General features: G+C 40.5%; 2 protein-coding genes across 2 annotated transcripts; both read right to left on the minus strand.

Annotated features, from left to right (window-relative positions):
• Positions 1–3926: 3926 nt before the first annotated feature.
• On the minus strand, positions 3927–6088 carry LOC108009182 (uncharacterized). The gene has a single exon (XM_017073331.4). It carries the CDS (start codon positions 6009–6011, stop codon positions 3990–3992), a length of 2022 nt encoding a protein of 673 aa, XP_016928820.2. The 5' UTR covers positions 6012–6088; the 3' UTR covers positions 3927–3989.
• A 1248-nt stretch (positions 6089–7336) lies between these two features.
• On the minus strand, positions 7337–12202 carry LOC108010650 (uncharacterized). The gene is made up of 10 exons (XM_070996730.1): positions 11899–12202; positions 11592–11843; positions 10812–11530; positions 10387–10758; positions 10004–10318; positions 9356–9650; positions 9011–9298; positions 8232–8950; positions 7796–8167; positions 7337–7729 (listed from the first exon to the last, which is right to left on the minus strand). The coding sequence occupies exons 1-10, from the start codon at positions 12025–12027 to the stop codon at positions 7414–7416; spliced, it is 3777 nt and encodes a 1258-aa protein (XP_070852831.1). The 5' UTR covers positions 12028–12202; the 3' UTR covers positions 7337–7413.
• Positions 12203–13990: the final 1788 nt, after the last annotated feature.

The following is a 13990-nucleotide window of genomic DNA, read 5'->3' on the forward strand; positions in this document are numbered from 1 at the left end:
GCAGCGATTAAAGCGCCTGAAATGCAATCGGGTGTTAATCCCACGCTCATAATGGGAGATAATTAATTGGAGGAGTGGGTCAATTAAGGAGATGTATCCACAGTTCGATGTACACCCCTCAACCCACAGTTAATACTTGCCTTGGCCTACAATGAAAATATAAAGCAAACTTTATTCGCTCCTCGAATAGTTTCCATCCCATTTCCCTTTACCATTCGCTCTCGAGGATCTGAAACCTCCAAGCAGGTCAAGTGAAATGCGCTCCATAAACTTTTCTCCTTTCCCACTTTCCCACTTTTTTTCTCTTCACACACAACACATCAAACAGGGAACACACAAAGGAGCTCCAAGTCAAGAGAAAGTGGAACTTGCGACCTGATTTCTGGGTTTCTTCTTGTTGGACACGTTCCGATGCAGATGTATGTGTCTACGGATTTATGCCACACCCCTAGGCCTTCTAAAATTTATGCAGAATATGCCAGCATTATTGCTATGAAATTTTTGGATAAATGTTGCCAATTAAGGGAAAGCTTGACAGGAAACGGATTTCCCAGGAAACACAGAAAGTGGAAAGAGGGGCAGAGGAGGTCTCACATATCGATTCTGATTCGGATTCGGACTCGGACTGTGGACGATGTTGGTCTGCCATGGGGATTTGGCCTTAAATGCTCCTCATTTATTTTAACACCCAGAGAGAGTCGAAAGCCCAAAGCTCAAATGTAATATGAGTACAGTGAGAAAAATACCATGTACTATCTTTCATCTCTGAAGGGAATACGATTACCAAAAAAATATATAATAGTCTTCTTTACATAAAATAATTTATTTGAAATACTTTAAAATATATGCATTTTCTTTCTGTGTATAGGAGGTGTTCCGCTGGATATTTGTCCTTCTCTGAGCCACCGCCTGCGGCGTAAATATCTGATTAGGCTTCAGCCCACAAAGCTCCTTCCCATTTTCCCTAGCAATTTTTCCTTTTCTAGGGAACCAAACAAAGGCCACAAGGAAAATGGTGAAAATAATCTTGGGCAACATCTGGAGAAAAAGCAAGGGAAAACAGGAGACGACTGCTCCCTTTACGATTGAGGACAAGGTTAAGCATTCGGCAGTAAAATGGCAACTTATTGTTTGGAATTGCCAGGAATACAAGGGAAAGGTAGCTACAGCTTTATTCTTGAGGTTTTCCTTTGCAAAAATTTAGTCGGGAGAGGGGGCAAACTGCTGTTTTCAGGAAATATTGAAAACGTTTGACCAATCACATAGATTATTCTGGCTATAACCTGGACAATTAGTTGCCTTATTGATATTTGTGGCTTGCCGTTGGGTCAGCAGAGTCTTCTCCAATTTGTCCTTTTAGTATTGCTCCTTTCAAAAGGAACCACTTGACCTGGTCCTGTTTTCAGCATCCTCATGAACTGCTGCGGTTGATGTGGTTATCCTGGCACTCGACTCCCATTTTGGACACTCCACTTCAGTTGTGCTCCCTGTAATTGTCCTTGTCTGCGTCAGTTATCCTTTGTCCTGGTTTGTTGCTTCTTTGTGTGGTTTTCTAATAACTGATGGACATAATTTGCTCATTTCATGGAAGCATTTTCTACATGTGGTTGTTATATCGAAGAGAATAATTAAATTTGGTTAGCTGGAGCAGATAATTACAAGATCTTGTGACTGCAAATTTATATTAACCTTAGCTGGGCAATATTAATTGAGTTATTGAGGAATTATTAGGCTTTCATTCGCCAAAATTATTAGCAATTGATTTCAATAGTAAGTAAATAAGCTGAGCTTGTGTTGAATAGCTAAAATTACAAATGAGTTCAGCAGAGCAATCAGGCGGGGCTTATTAAGAAATTCATTCGGACTTGGGTTTATTTTCTCAAAATCCGATATGTTTCTGCTTGCATGGTTTAAATCATTTAAATCGCATTATTCGCAATCTGTTTGAACAGGCTGAAGAGCAGCTGAAATCCTTCCAAACGAATGCACAAAATGTATCCTCTTGTGCCCAACAAAGCATCCGTTTGGCAAATTTATATCTATAAATTTTTTTGTTTGCTGATCCCATTCCTCCCCATTCAACCATAAATAACATAATTCACATAAATATATATTTATATACATATACTTTTTGGGAAATTTCAACAATTGAAGCTTTGAATGCATTTTATGTTCTAGTTGGCAGTTTCCATTTTCATTTTCCGCCTTCCAATTCGATTATCCCTGAATTTGCTTTTTTTTCACCCGGATGTTTGTCTACCTTCTGACGTGCGTTAAATTCTACGGTTTTCCTGCTCCGCTGGCGAAACATTTAAATTTGAATTCATTGAGGTGCAATAAATAAACTCGGCACATAAATCATTTTAGCAGCAACTTAAGCATGGTAAATGGAATTTATCCGGCTATCTTATGTTTCTCAGTTTCACACGCAAAATGAAAATAAGGCAACGAATATAAATGGCATGTTGAAGCTCTGAATACACTACTGTTTTCAGAGTTGTTTAAAACATTTAATTTAAGTAATATTTTTAATTATTGTGTCTATTCAATCGGATAAACAAAATAAAGCTTAAGCAATATATCACTAAAATATTTTGTAAATAAACATTTTTTAAAATTATTTTAAGTCTTTAAACGCTCTTAAATTTGGTAAATAATTTTATAGCTAGGGTTTCTTATAAAGCTTTTTATAAAAGAAACCAACGGACTAATTGACTGACAAGCCAGATGCTGCTGCTGTGTTTCAAATTTGATGGTCCTCCATAAAACATATTTAACTTCCTCTCGGCCGACGGCAAAGGATTCGAAGGATGTCCCGAAACGAGTGTATATAAATTTCGTTTGGCTAAGGACGCCTTGGGGAGAGATTCAAGACGATTGCCGAGACGGTTTAGAGACCAAGACTAATTGGCTAAAAACAATAAAACTGAACTCCTTTAAAACGGAGCCAACATTTCCGTCTCTTTCTACCAAAAACCTTTCTGTCTCCGTTTCTCCTAAAGTTTTTCACCAAATGTTTGCCAGTCCATTTAAAAATCCGTGCTGCGTTTGCTGCTCTATGTGCCCAGGGGATTTTCCCCGAACAGGACAAGGCAAATATTGAAACTATAAAGCGTTCGCTTTTTGCTCTCTCTTCCTTTCTTTATCGCACCCCTCTATCTGTCTCTTTCCCCAGCTGTACATATATGTGTGTGCTTGGTAAATCTGCCATAATCCTAAAAAAGTTTTTGCTGGTGAGTGGGTTAAAAGTAAGAGCAAACTGCCAGTACGAGAGTACATGGTACATAAGCGGCTTATGCCATTAGTTCGGAATCGCAGTGGTCCACCTGCAAACCATCCTATGTATAGTATATATCCCTCAAAAGTTCCCCCGCAGGTGCTACATTGGCATCTGCCAACTCATGCGGCAAACTTTTAAAGACTCGCCACCGTCGGCAGAGGCCACTAATTGGTAGAAGTTCGACGTGCAAAATCAAAAGTTATAACTCACAGATAATTGGTGGGGTATGATGCTGCCAGGACCAGAAGATATTGAGGGCAGTTTTCAGTTTACGATGGGCGAAGAAAAATCAACTCGGGATTAGTTTGGATGGAGTGGAAAGATCTGGGGGTCCTTTTTGGCCTCTAAAGTTTGCATAAGGTTTGAAAGTTTTCTTATAAGCATTTAACAATATTTGTCGATATGGTAACGTACTTTTATTTCTAAAGCAAAGCCTTAACAATGTAAATAGTTAGTGCTTCTAGTAAAAAAAAAATTTTAATATTTACTTTAAACTTTTTACGTCAATAAAAAAAAGAATATCATATTACACTTTGTAAATGAACTATAATTGTTAAATTTAATATTTTCGCGAAAAATATTTCAATTAAATATGAATACTTTGGACTTACCATGTTTTATTAAACCCATTTCATACCAAAAAAAATAGCTAATGAAATTTATCACACGTTTATTCATGTTTTTTCTTCGTTAAAATAAATTGAAAAACCTATATTGCACAGTGGCAAAATGGTTCCAGTAAGGGATTCTCAATGCAGTCGTTGTTCTTGTTGCCATCATCGCCAACTCGAACCACTTCCCCCACGAGGAAAAGTTTTTTGCCCTGCCTGCGGGTTATTCCCTCGAAATAGGCCTTTCCCGGCTTGGTCTTCAATCGCACCACGATGTCCCTGTCCTCATATTTTCGCTTCTCCCAATAGGGACCTTGCTCGGGATACGAGTTCTTGTGTCCCTTCTCGATGTAGTATTCATTATCCCTCTGGGGAGCAGCGAAATAAGCACTTTCAATAGAATCCAATTCCAGTGGAATACAAACGGGATACTCCGCCATCAACTGGTTGACATAATCAATGATTATGCTAGCCGCTTTTTTCACAACTCGATTATTCTCGGGAATGGAAACTTGATTGTGACACAGACAGAATTCACTGGGTATATGCGAAGTGTTGCAGGTCCTCCAGGGTGGAATGGGAAGAAAAAGGCTGACGGCCCTTGGGGTTTCCGAACCCTTGAGTTTCCACAATTCCTCAGTCCTCTGGGCAATGGGCTTGTCATTCAGAGAGTTCAGATCCAAGATATGTTTCAAGGTCGCGTGAAGATCATAGGTGGTTATCAGACTGTGGGCATTGCCAGCTAGGTTCCTAATGGCCGTGGGGTACTTCTTCCTCATCCAATCGGGATAAAGAACAGACAAAAAGGGCTGGCAGTCTTCAATCATTCCCTGAAAGCTTCTGCGAAAGCGACCCCATCGCAAGCCATGATCCGACATAAACAATATGATAGTATTATTTGTAATACCGGCGTCATCGAGGCTCCTCAGCAATCGCTCAAATCTTCCATCCGCAAGACGGGGAGAATTGAAGAACTCATGAAAGCCATTGGCCCACCAGTAGAATGAGAAGAAGGGATAGCGCTGTTTGTGGGGCAGCAGTCGGTCGTTCATCTCCAAAAGGACATCCATGAAGGTCCTTTCTCCAACGCAGTGGGTGTCTGCTACCGAACTGGACTGCCTTAGGATATACATATCCACCATGAACTCGTGCAAATTGTTATCCGTGGTGGGACGCTTGAAGCCTGGCTTGCCAAAATAAAACATCGAATATATTGCCATATCCTCGGCAAAACTGGTATTATAGCCGGCCTTCTTGTACTCCTTCCAAATCAGTGGTAAATTATCCATATAATTCTGTCGCAGCCAAAACTCCTGCGACTCTGAGGCACTGAGACCCGTGAGTAGAGCTATCAAATTGGGATAGGTATTGGTGCCGATCTTGTTGAAGCCCCAAAACTCCACATGCGACATATTCTGGTGCATATATCGCACAGTCTTCGGCATTTGGCGAAGCAAATTGAGGTGCGATACGGAATCCAGGCCCAAGATCATCACGGAAATGGGTAGTGTCTCCTTACTTGAATACTTCTCTTCATCCCAGTACTTTAAAGTCGGTGGAGCTTTCTTAAGCAACTTATCGGGTGGCGGTTGAATGAAGAAATGAGCATCCTCATACAATGATTTGTTTGTAAAAGTATTAATGCACCTGACTCGCAAATGCCTCACACCTTTGGGGACTTTCAGGGCATATGGAAACTCCAGGGGGAACTGAGTTCGGTGTGAAAGCCTGGCCTTCCATCGTGACACTACGTCCATATGGAACCAAAAGCATTTTATCTGCCAGTCGTGAGTTAGATCGTTTTCCTCCAGAATCTTATCGATGTCGCGGATCAACTTCAGGTACCACTCCCCGTTGGCCACCTCTGTTCGAAACCAAGTCTGATATGGGCACTCCAGGTAGAATCGCTTGTCCTTCCACTCCCAATCGGTGTATTTGGCGATTGTCGGGTTCATCACATCCATGGCTATAATGCGACATCCGTCTGTGTTCACGAAGAATGCATTGTGTATCTTTCCGCCTGCCTCGTATATCTGTGTGTCCATAAACAGGACCGTGTAGAGGATGAGGGCCGTCAGGATCACACCCAGGCCCAATTTGCGAAAATTCCTTTCGCCCATGATAATATCAAAAATAGATCTCAAAATGGGGAGAAAGAATATTCAATTTTAGAAAATAAAATGAATTAGACAAAAAAGTCAAGGCTAACAACGATTCGAAATACGTTTTTTCAATAATTCCACATATTATTACGTATATACGTCCACTGGGCGTTATTGCATGTACGCAATATAATCGAATCTTGTTTTATCCTCTTGCATATTGATCATAGAGGTTTTCTTCAAACAAAACTAGTGAAGTTGCCCTGAAAAATCTTTCTATTCTTATGTTTAAAATAAAAGTTTATTTTTTATGAGATCTGACTTTTGGCAAAGTTGCGAAGTGAACTTCCCATGAGGGGCCGCAATATTTGCCGTCAAATAAATTCCCAACTCTCGCATCCACATCCACATCCACATCCACATCCAGCTGGTGGCTAACCAGGTGCCAACAGCCGTTTCGTTTGGTTCCACTGCAGTTGCTAAAGTCAGAAAAGAAATGCGACAGCTGCAAGTCATCAACTCGACAGCGCCAAGAGAATTCGCAACAAAGTGCCAAAAGAGCTTTTGCGTGGAAAAGTGGGGGAAAAATACAGGGGTTCTGCACTTCTGTCTCATATTTTTGTCATTTTCCCCGGCGCCATTTTGTTGGCTAGCAATTTAATTTCATATTTTATGCAGTCAAAATCCGCGCTGAGCATGCGACAAAAAAGGTTTTGGTCTTCTTGGTCCTTTGGTCCTGTTCCTAAATTTTGATATTGCTCCTTGCCAAACTGCTGCAGTCCCAAGGGATTATGGGAATGGGACTGGCGAAGGGTTAAGGTTCAGGGAGCTGACTTTCATGGGGTCATAATGGAGTCGGACCTGATGGCGTCATACCAAACTTTTTTGGCCCTTCTGATCCCAAATGAATTAAAAGCCACCCTGACAATCTTTCTTTTTAAATTATAAGTCCAATTTCAATCTCCTGAAGTCAAAAATATTATTAATATATTAGAAACCAATTCAAGCTTGCTTTTCATTTAAAAACTACGTAAAGAGCGATAAGGCAGTTTACCTTATGGATTTTTTTCGCTTTAATTAACACAAATGGTGACACAAAGCCCTGATAACATCAAAATAAATCATTAAGTTCACGAGTCTGATTCATCATTATTTTTTGATTTCATTTAATGTTTTCTTTTAATTTCTTATCTCCTGAATTTGTTAAAAAAAAAATGGAACATTGCGATAAGCAAATAAATTCGGAATAGTTTTAAATGGAATTAAAAATATGAAAAAAACCATAACACAAAATATACTAATAGAATTAAAAACTCTTTGTATACTCTTAAACTCATTAATAAAATGTAATACAATTGGGATGGTGCATGTACGAAAGCATACAGCAACAAGAGCCGATCCATCTTAAATAGAGTTTAATCTATTCCGGCTTTTTGGAGTTCAGCAATTTCCATGTGGGCACCTCGACGTATGGTGTAAAGTCATAGGTGATGATCTTGGGGGCCAAAAATCCGCCATATCCATCTCGGCTTTTGTAGTAAACTCCGATTCCGGAGAGCGGAACCATTGGTTCAGAAACCACTTCCTGAATGTCTATATAGGGCACAGTGGTCTGGGCAGCGTCCTGGTCAAAGCCAGTGTTGGTAAATTCGATATACTGGTTGTCACTCGGGTAAGGTATCGAGGGGACAGACGATCGCGTGGTCACTTGGGCGTCCTTTAGGGATATCTTCTCCCTAAAATACGTAAGAACAGAACTCAGGTAATACATTTATTTTATGTTACATATTATAAAAACTGACCTTGGTTCATCGTTGCTCCCGGACAGCCAAAAGCTCGTTGTCTCCGGCTCGATGAGCTTTCCTTTTTCAAAATCGACTCTTCTGAATCGGGCCTCCAGTTGAAGATGATTTCCGACCACTTGGAACCGTAGCCCGGTAACCACAGAGTTGTTTTTTGCCTCCACATTGCCAAGATTTATGGATCTCTTCTCGAAGGTCAACATGTGGAAGTCAACGTTTTGCTTCACATCCTCATCGGATATGGTGTACGTATCCACGGGTTTCCACTGAAGAGTGGCCTCATTAATGACTCCCAGGGGCAGGAGCTCGCCCTCCTGAATCTGCAGGTGAAAAATGCGATTGCTCTTAACAAATCGAAGGCCCGTCACGACTCTGAAAGGTATAGATGGTTTCGATTGTTATTAGTAGTGTGTCTTTCTTGGACTAGGTGAAATACCTGTTGTTGTCCACATCAGCGATCACAGGTCGTAGGTTAAAGAACCGATCTGACTGGGTGGTTTGATCATCGCATAGGCAAACACAGTAGCTGCATTCTTGGAAAATCCACCGATTCCAACTTTTGACACGGTTTAGCCACGTGTAACACGATCCTTTCTGCCCATGAACAAGTCCACTTTCATACTGGATGAACTCGTACCGTCTGTTCGAGTCCTTATCCGCCTGGCAAATCTGCATATCTGATTCCACATAGCGACAGTCGTACACTCCCCCGGCGCATTTTGGCTGCTCAGAACAGAACTTGTTGTCGAAGCACCCCTCACTTCTGGAGGATGAGTAGTAGCCACAGTCACGACGGCAGGTTCCGTCGCTGTTCAGGTCCACCTCGTTCTCCACGTAACCCTGCAGCAGGCGGGTGACCTCCTCGTAGGTGACCCCGGCCTTGTGTTGCCTTGGGTCGCACCGCCAAACGGAGCGATCTGCTTGGCTCATCAAGTCCTTGATCCTTGGAAGAGTTCCAGGTGTCCTTCGCTGGTAAGCTTCCCGAGATGCTTTCTCCTCCTCGATGGATCCACCCTTTCCGAACTTCCTGAGCAACATCCAGGACCACTCTACCAAGGCGTGGGCCTTCAGTTCGAGTAGAATGTAGTCCACATAAAACGTGTAAAGAAATTGCTGAGGAGACTGTGGCGTTTTGCAAGTAAAGAGCTGTAACTGCTAATACGGTTTTTTTCGGAATAAAAATGTTTTTTATTTTAGGGGAAAGTATTTGATTACCTGGTTTCCCCTGGCCAGTTGGCCCATCAGGTCATCTTTTCCGAAGAGCTTCAGGTTAATCATTTCCATAGCATGGAGATTCTCGTCTTCTTTGTTAGAAACCTGGACCTCAGCCATATTTATTTGTGTTATATTCTCAAACCTATCCATCTCGAACTTTTTTAAATATGGGTAATGACGTGATATCCTTTGTATAGTTGTATAGATATCTATCATATCTCTTACGCATGGAATACTTTCATTTACATAGTCATTTGAACCTATGGCGAAGGCAGCGACATGTCTGTGCTGAGGTTTATTGGAAATGACTGAGGTGTACCAAATTTTAAAGAAAAACTCACTTACCTGGACAACATTTAGGTGCTCCAATCTATCGATTTGCTTAAAAGTTTCTGACAAATGCAACATTTCTTTGTCATCCATAAAATTATAATTTTTGTTGGCTTCTGTTTGATTTAGAAATGCCAATAGCATGGACAAATACAAAATATTTCCACATTTCATTTTTTTTTTGTACGGTATAAATTGGGCAACGTTGAATGATTTGGAGGCAAATAATAAATAACAATTTTTTTGTGGTGACTCCCCAATAAATTGATAACAACTCAAGCTTTTCGACCGATCCGATCCGTTGTTTTGAATTTAATGAGCAGCTTCCAGTTGTACGACTGCTCTTTGTATCAGTTGAGATTCTTATCTGACCAATTCGGCTTTTTCCCATTAATGTGCGAATTTGTTTCATTTGCTTATGTAATGGAACACGACAGAATAAAATACCGATTCTAAAAATTTCAAATCATGTTATCTAGTACCTACCCAACTGAGTGCCAGTGATGCCTTATTATAAGTTGTTACCTAGCTAACAATAACCATAACAAAATTTGAAGTCGACAATCAAAGGAAATAAAGCCACCACACTCCATCGAAATAAAAAAGGTACCAGAATTTGATATTGTATTTTAAAAAGAAAAGACAATGCTGTGGATATGAAACTATTCCGGGCTCTTGAAGTTCAGAGACTCCCACGAGGGCACCTGGACGTATGGTGTAAAATCATAGGTGATAATCTTGGGTGCCAGATATCCACCATAGCCATCACTGCCCTTGAAGTAAACTCCAATTCCAGAGAGTGGGACCACTGGTTCAGAAACCACTTCCTGGATGTCGATATAGGGCACAGTGGTCTGGGCAGCATCCTGGTCAAAGCCAGTGTTGGTAAATTCGATATACTGGTTGTCACTCGGGTAAGGTATTGAAGAGTCAGAGGATCGCGTGGGCACTTGGGCGTCCTTTAGGGATATCTTCTTCCTAAGATAAGTTAGGAAAATAAGACAGGTAATACATTTATTTGTTAGTTACATATTGTAAAAACTGACCTTGGTTCATCGTTGTTCCCGGATAGCCAAAAGCTCGTTGTATTCGGCTCGATGAGCTTTCCGTTTTCAAAATCGACTCTGCTGAATTGGGCCTCCAGTTGAAGATGGGTTCCGATCACTTGGAACCGCAGCCCGGTAACCACAGAGTTGTTATTCGCTTCCACTTTGCCAAGATTTATGGATCTCTTCTCAAAGGACAACATGTGAAAGTCTACGTTTTGCTTCACATCCTCATCGGATATGGTGTAGGTATCCACCGGTTTCCACTGAAGAGTGGACTCATTAATGACTCCAAGGGGCAGGAGCTCGCCCTCCTGAATCTGCAGGTGAAAAATGCGATTGCTCTTAACAAATCGAAGTCCCGTCACGATTCTGTAAGATATGGTTTCGGATATTTGTTGTAGGAAAATTGACAGAGTACAAACCTGTTCTTCTCCACATCAGCTATCACACGTCGTAGGTTAAAGAACCGATCCGACTTGGGGCTTTGATCATCACACAGGCAGACACAATAGCTGCATTCCTGAAAAATCCACCGATTCCAACTTTTGACACGGTTTAGCCACGTGTAACACGATCCTTTCTGCCCATGAACAAGTCCACTTTCATACTGGATGAACTCGTACCGTCTGTTCGAGTCCTTATCCGCCTGGCAAATCTGCATATCTGATTCCACATAGCGACAGTCGTACACTCCCCCGGCGCATTTTGGCTGCTCAGAACAGAACTTGTTGTCGAAGCACCCCTCACTTCTGGAGGATGAGTAGTAGCCACAGTCACGACGGCAGGTTCCGTCGCTGTTCAGGTCCACCTCGTTCTCCACGTAACCCTGCAGCAGGCGGGTGACCTCCTCGTAGGTGACCCCGGCCTTGTGTTGCCTTGGGTCGCACCGCCAAACGGAGCGATCTGCTTGGCTCATCAAGTCCTTGATCTTTGGAAGAGTTCCGGGTGTCCTTCGCTGGTAAGCTTCCCGAGTAGCTTTCTCCTCCTCGATGGATCCTCCTTTTCCGAACTTTCTGAGCAACATCCAGGACCACTCTACCAAGGCGTGGGCCTTCAGTTCTAGTAGAATGTAGTCCACATATAGCGTGTAAAGAAACTGCTGTGGGGACTGAGGCGTTTCGCAAGTAGAGATGTACCACAGCTAATAGGGTTTTATTCGTAATAGGAAGTGTTTTTTATTTCAAGGGAAATTATTTAGTTACCTGGTTACCCCTTGCCAGGTAGCCGATCAAATTATCCTTGAAGAGTTTGAGGTAAATATTTTCTATTAATTGAAGATACTGATTGCGCCCAGTCGAAAGCTGTGCCTCAGCCAAATTTATTTGTGTATCATTTTCAAATTTCATGGTCTCGTACCGTCTCATATCCTCGTATAGTTCTGAAATCCAACCCTCTTCATGGTAGAAATCTGTAAGATAGCCGGAACGTAAAGCAAAGGCAGGTCCATATCTATGCTGATGAGTATTAAGTATTAATGCCGCAAACAGAATTCAAAGAAAGTGGTCTCACCTGAACTACATTCAGATTGTTCAATCTATCAATTTGCTTATAGATTTTTCCCAAATGCAACATTTCTTCTTCGTTCATAAAATTAAAATTTTGTTTGCCTTCTGTGGGTTTCTGAAAGGTCAATAACATGACCAAAATCGAAAAAAAACCCTCGTTTCATGGCTGCTTTTTCTTTTAGGAATCGAGAACGAAGATAGTCAATCTCTGAATTTTTGTGTTTCACCCAACAGTATGATTTTATAATCAAGCTTTTCGACCGATCCAATTTGATGTTTTGAATTGAATGAACGGCATCCGACTGTATGGCTGCTCTATATTTCAATTTAAATTCCTATGTGACCAAATCGGCTGCTGCCTAATAATGTGCCAAATTATTCTCATTTATAAACGTATTGGACCTTATGCCTTATCAGCTACTCCATTATCAAGCTCAATTTTACTGAAAGAGCAAGAAACAGCTGCTTATAAATGATAGCACTACACCGAAACAAAAATCTAGAATTATTTAATATAGATTTTTAACCTGAAAAGATTTGCAGTCAGAATTGCGTAACAAAACCATATCTTTAAATTTAATTGCGAGCCAGAGGGTGAAAAACAGTTGCTTGTTTGTTGTTGTTTGAGTACTGAAAAATGTTGGTCAAAATGTAAGGTCGAACATCTGTTCTTGGCTTTTGCCCTTTTATAAGTGAATTATAAGCTAAACGAAATGCGAGTGGAATTCAGTTGAGATTCAGATGGACTGACTGACTGGGCCAAACTTTGAGCTGAAACTAATTTATCTGCAGATAGCCAGGGGGGAAATTTTCAAATTTCCATTATTTAACTCGGCCAGAGGCAAGAAATGTTAATAAACTTTCAGTTTATTTTGTGGCAGAGACTTGAAAAACTTATTGCCTCCTGATAAAGCACTCTATTAAGTTGCGAATAAAGGCACCAAAAGTGCGACTGGTTAATGTTTCGACTCCTTTTCGATTTATTTAAATTAAGTACCCCAACAGGTCCCTAATGAGCACCACTGCGTATGAGCAATATTTGTCTAAATTATGCTCCTTATTTTTGGCACTTTCTCGCCCAAATTGCTTGCAGTCAATTTGTTCAAACGCTTGGCTGCTTCTCGGCCATCACGATAATGTTGATGATGATGGATTTATGTCTGCCATTTGTTTTAGCTTGCCGTAATTTTTTGTTTAAGCCATCTCCCATTTTTTTTCTACCGTTTTGACTTTGGCATTTGTTGGCTGTTGTGCGTCGGCTGTCATCGCCAGTAAAGCGAAAAGTGAAGAGTGAAATGTGAGATGGCTGCGAAAAAATGCCATAAATCAATTTTCACAATTCACAAATTGCCCCGGTACCAAAAAATTCGACAGGCCTTGCCAGCTGAGAATGTTTTTTCCCCAAGATTAATTGAAAGAACAGCTGCAAGGAAGTTGGCTGGGTAAAAGCTGCTTTAAGGTGGAATCAAAAAAAGCTGGCAGGAAATTGAAGTAAATTGCTAAGTTAAGTGCGGGATAAGCTGTAATCGTAAAACATCTTCAGATCTCAAAGGTTAAAGGTCAGTGTATCAGGTGAAGGAATGAAATAATGTTTACCATTAACAAGAGATAAATAATTAAAAAAATTATTAAATACTAAATAAGATATTATTAATGAATAACTATTGTATTGTTAAATAAATATGTTTTGATTTTATTTAATTTCATTCTCAAATTTATATATTTGTGTAAAAAATAAACTTAATAATGACTCGAACTACAGGAAAAAATATTTCCCCATTCTAAAATTGTTAAAAATTATGAATCTTAGATATAAGAAAATAATATCGACTCATAATTAGAATAAAAAATCTGTTCAAATTGGGAGTATGAAAATAAATGAACTGTTCTTAAAATCCCTCATCATGATATTGACGATCTCTCTTGACATTTTATATATATATTTGACATACTCATAATTAAAACCGAAGCTGCGTAAAAATGCCACCAGTTAGGCACTAATGCGGCTTTAAATATGGCTAAAAATAGGGACCGCTTTCAGGGCCAAAAACAACAGCAATCAGGACAGAGTGAGTCGAACTGAGCAGCGCCGCCAA

The sequence above is a fragment of the Drosophila suzukii genome, chromosome 2L (assembly GCF_043229965.1).
Source record: "Drosophila suzukii chromosome 2L, CBGP_Dsuzu_IsoJpt1.0, whole genome shotgun sequence".
NCBI classification, from domain to species: Eukaryota; Metazoa; Arthropoda; class Insecta; order Diptera; family Drosophilidae; genus Drosophila; species Drosophila suzukii.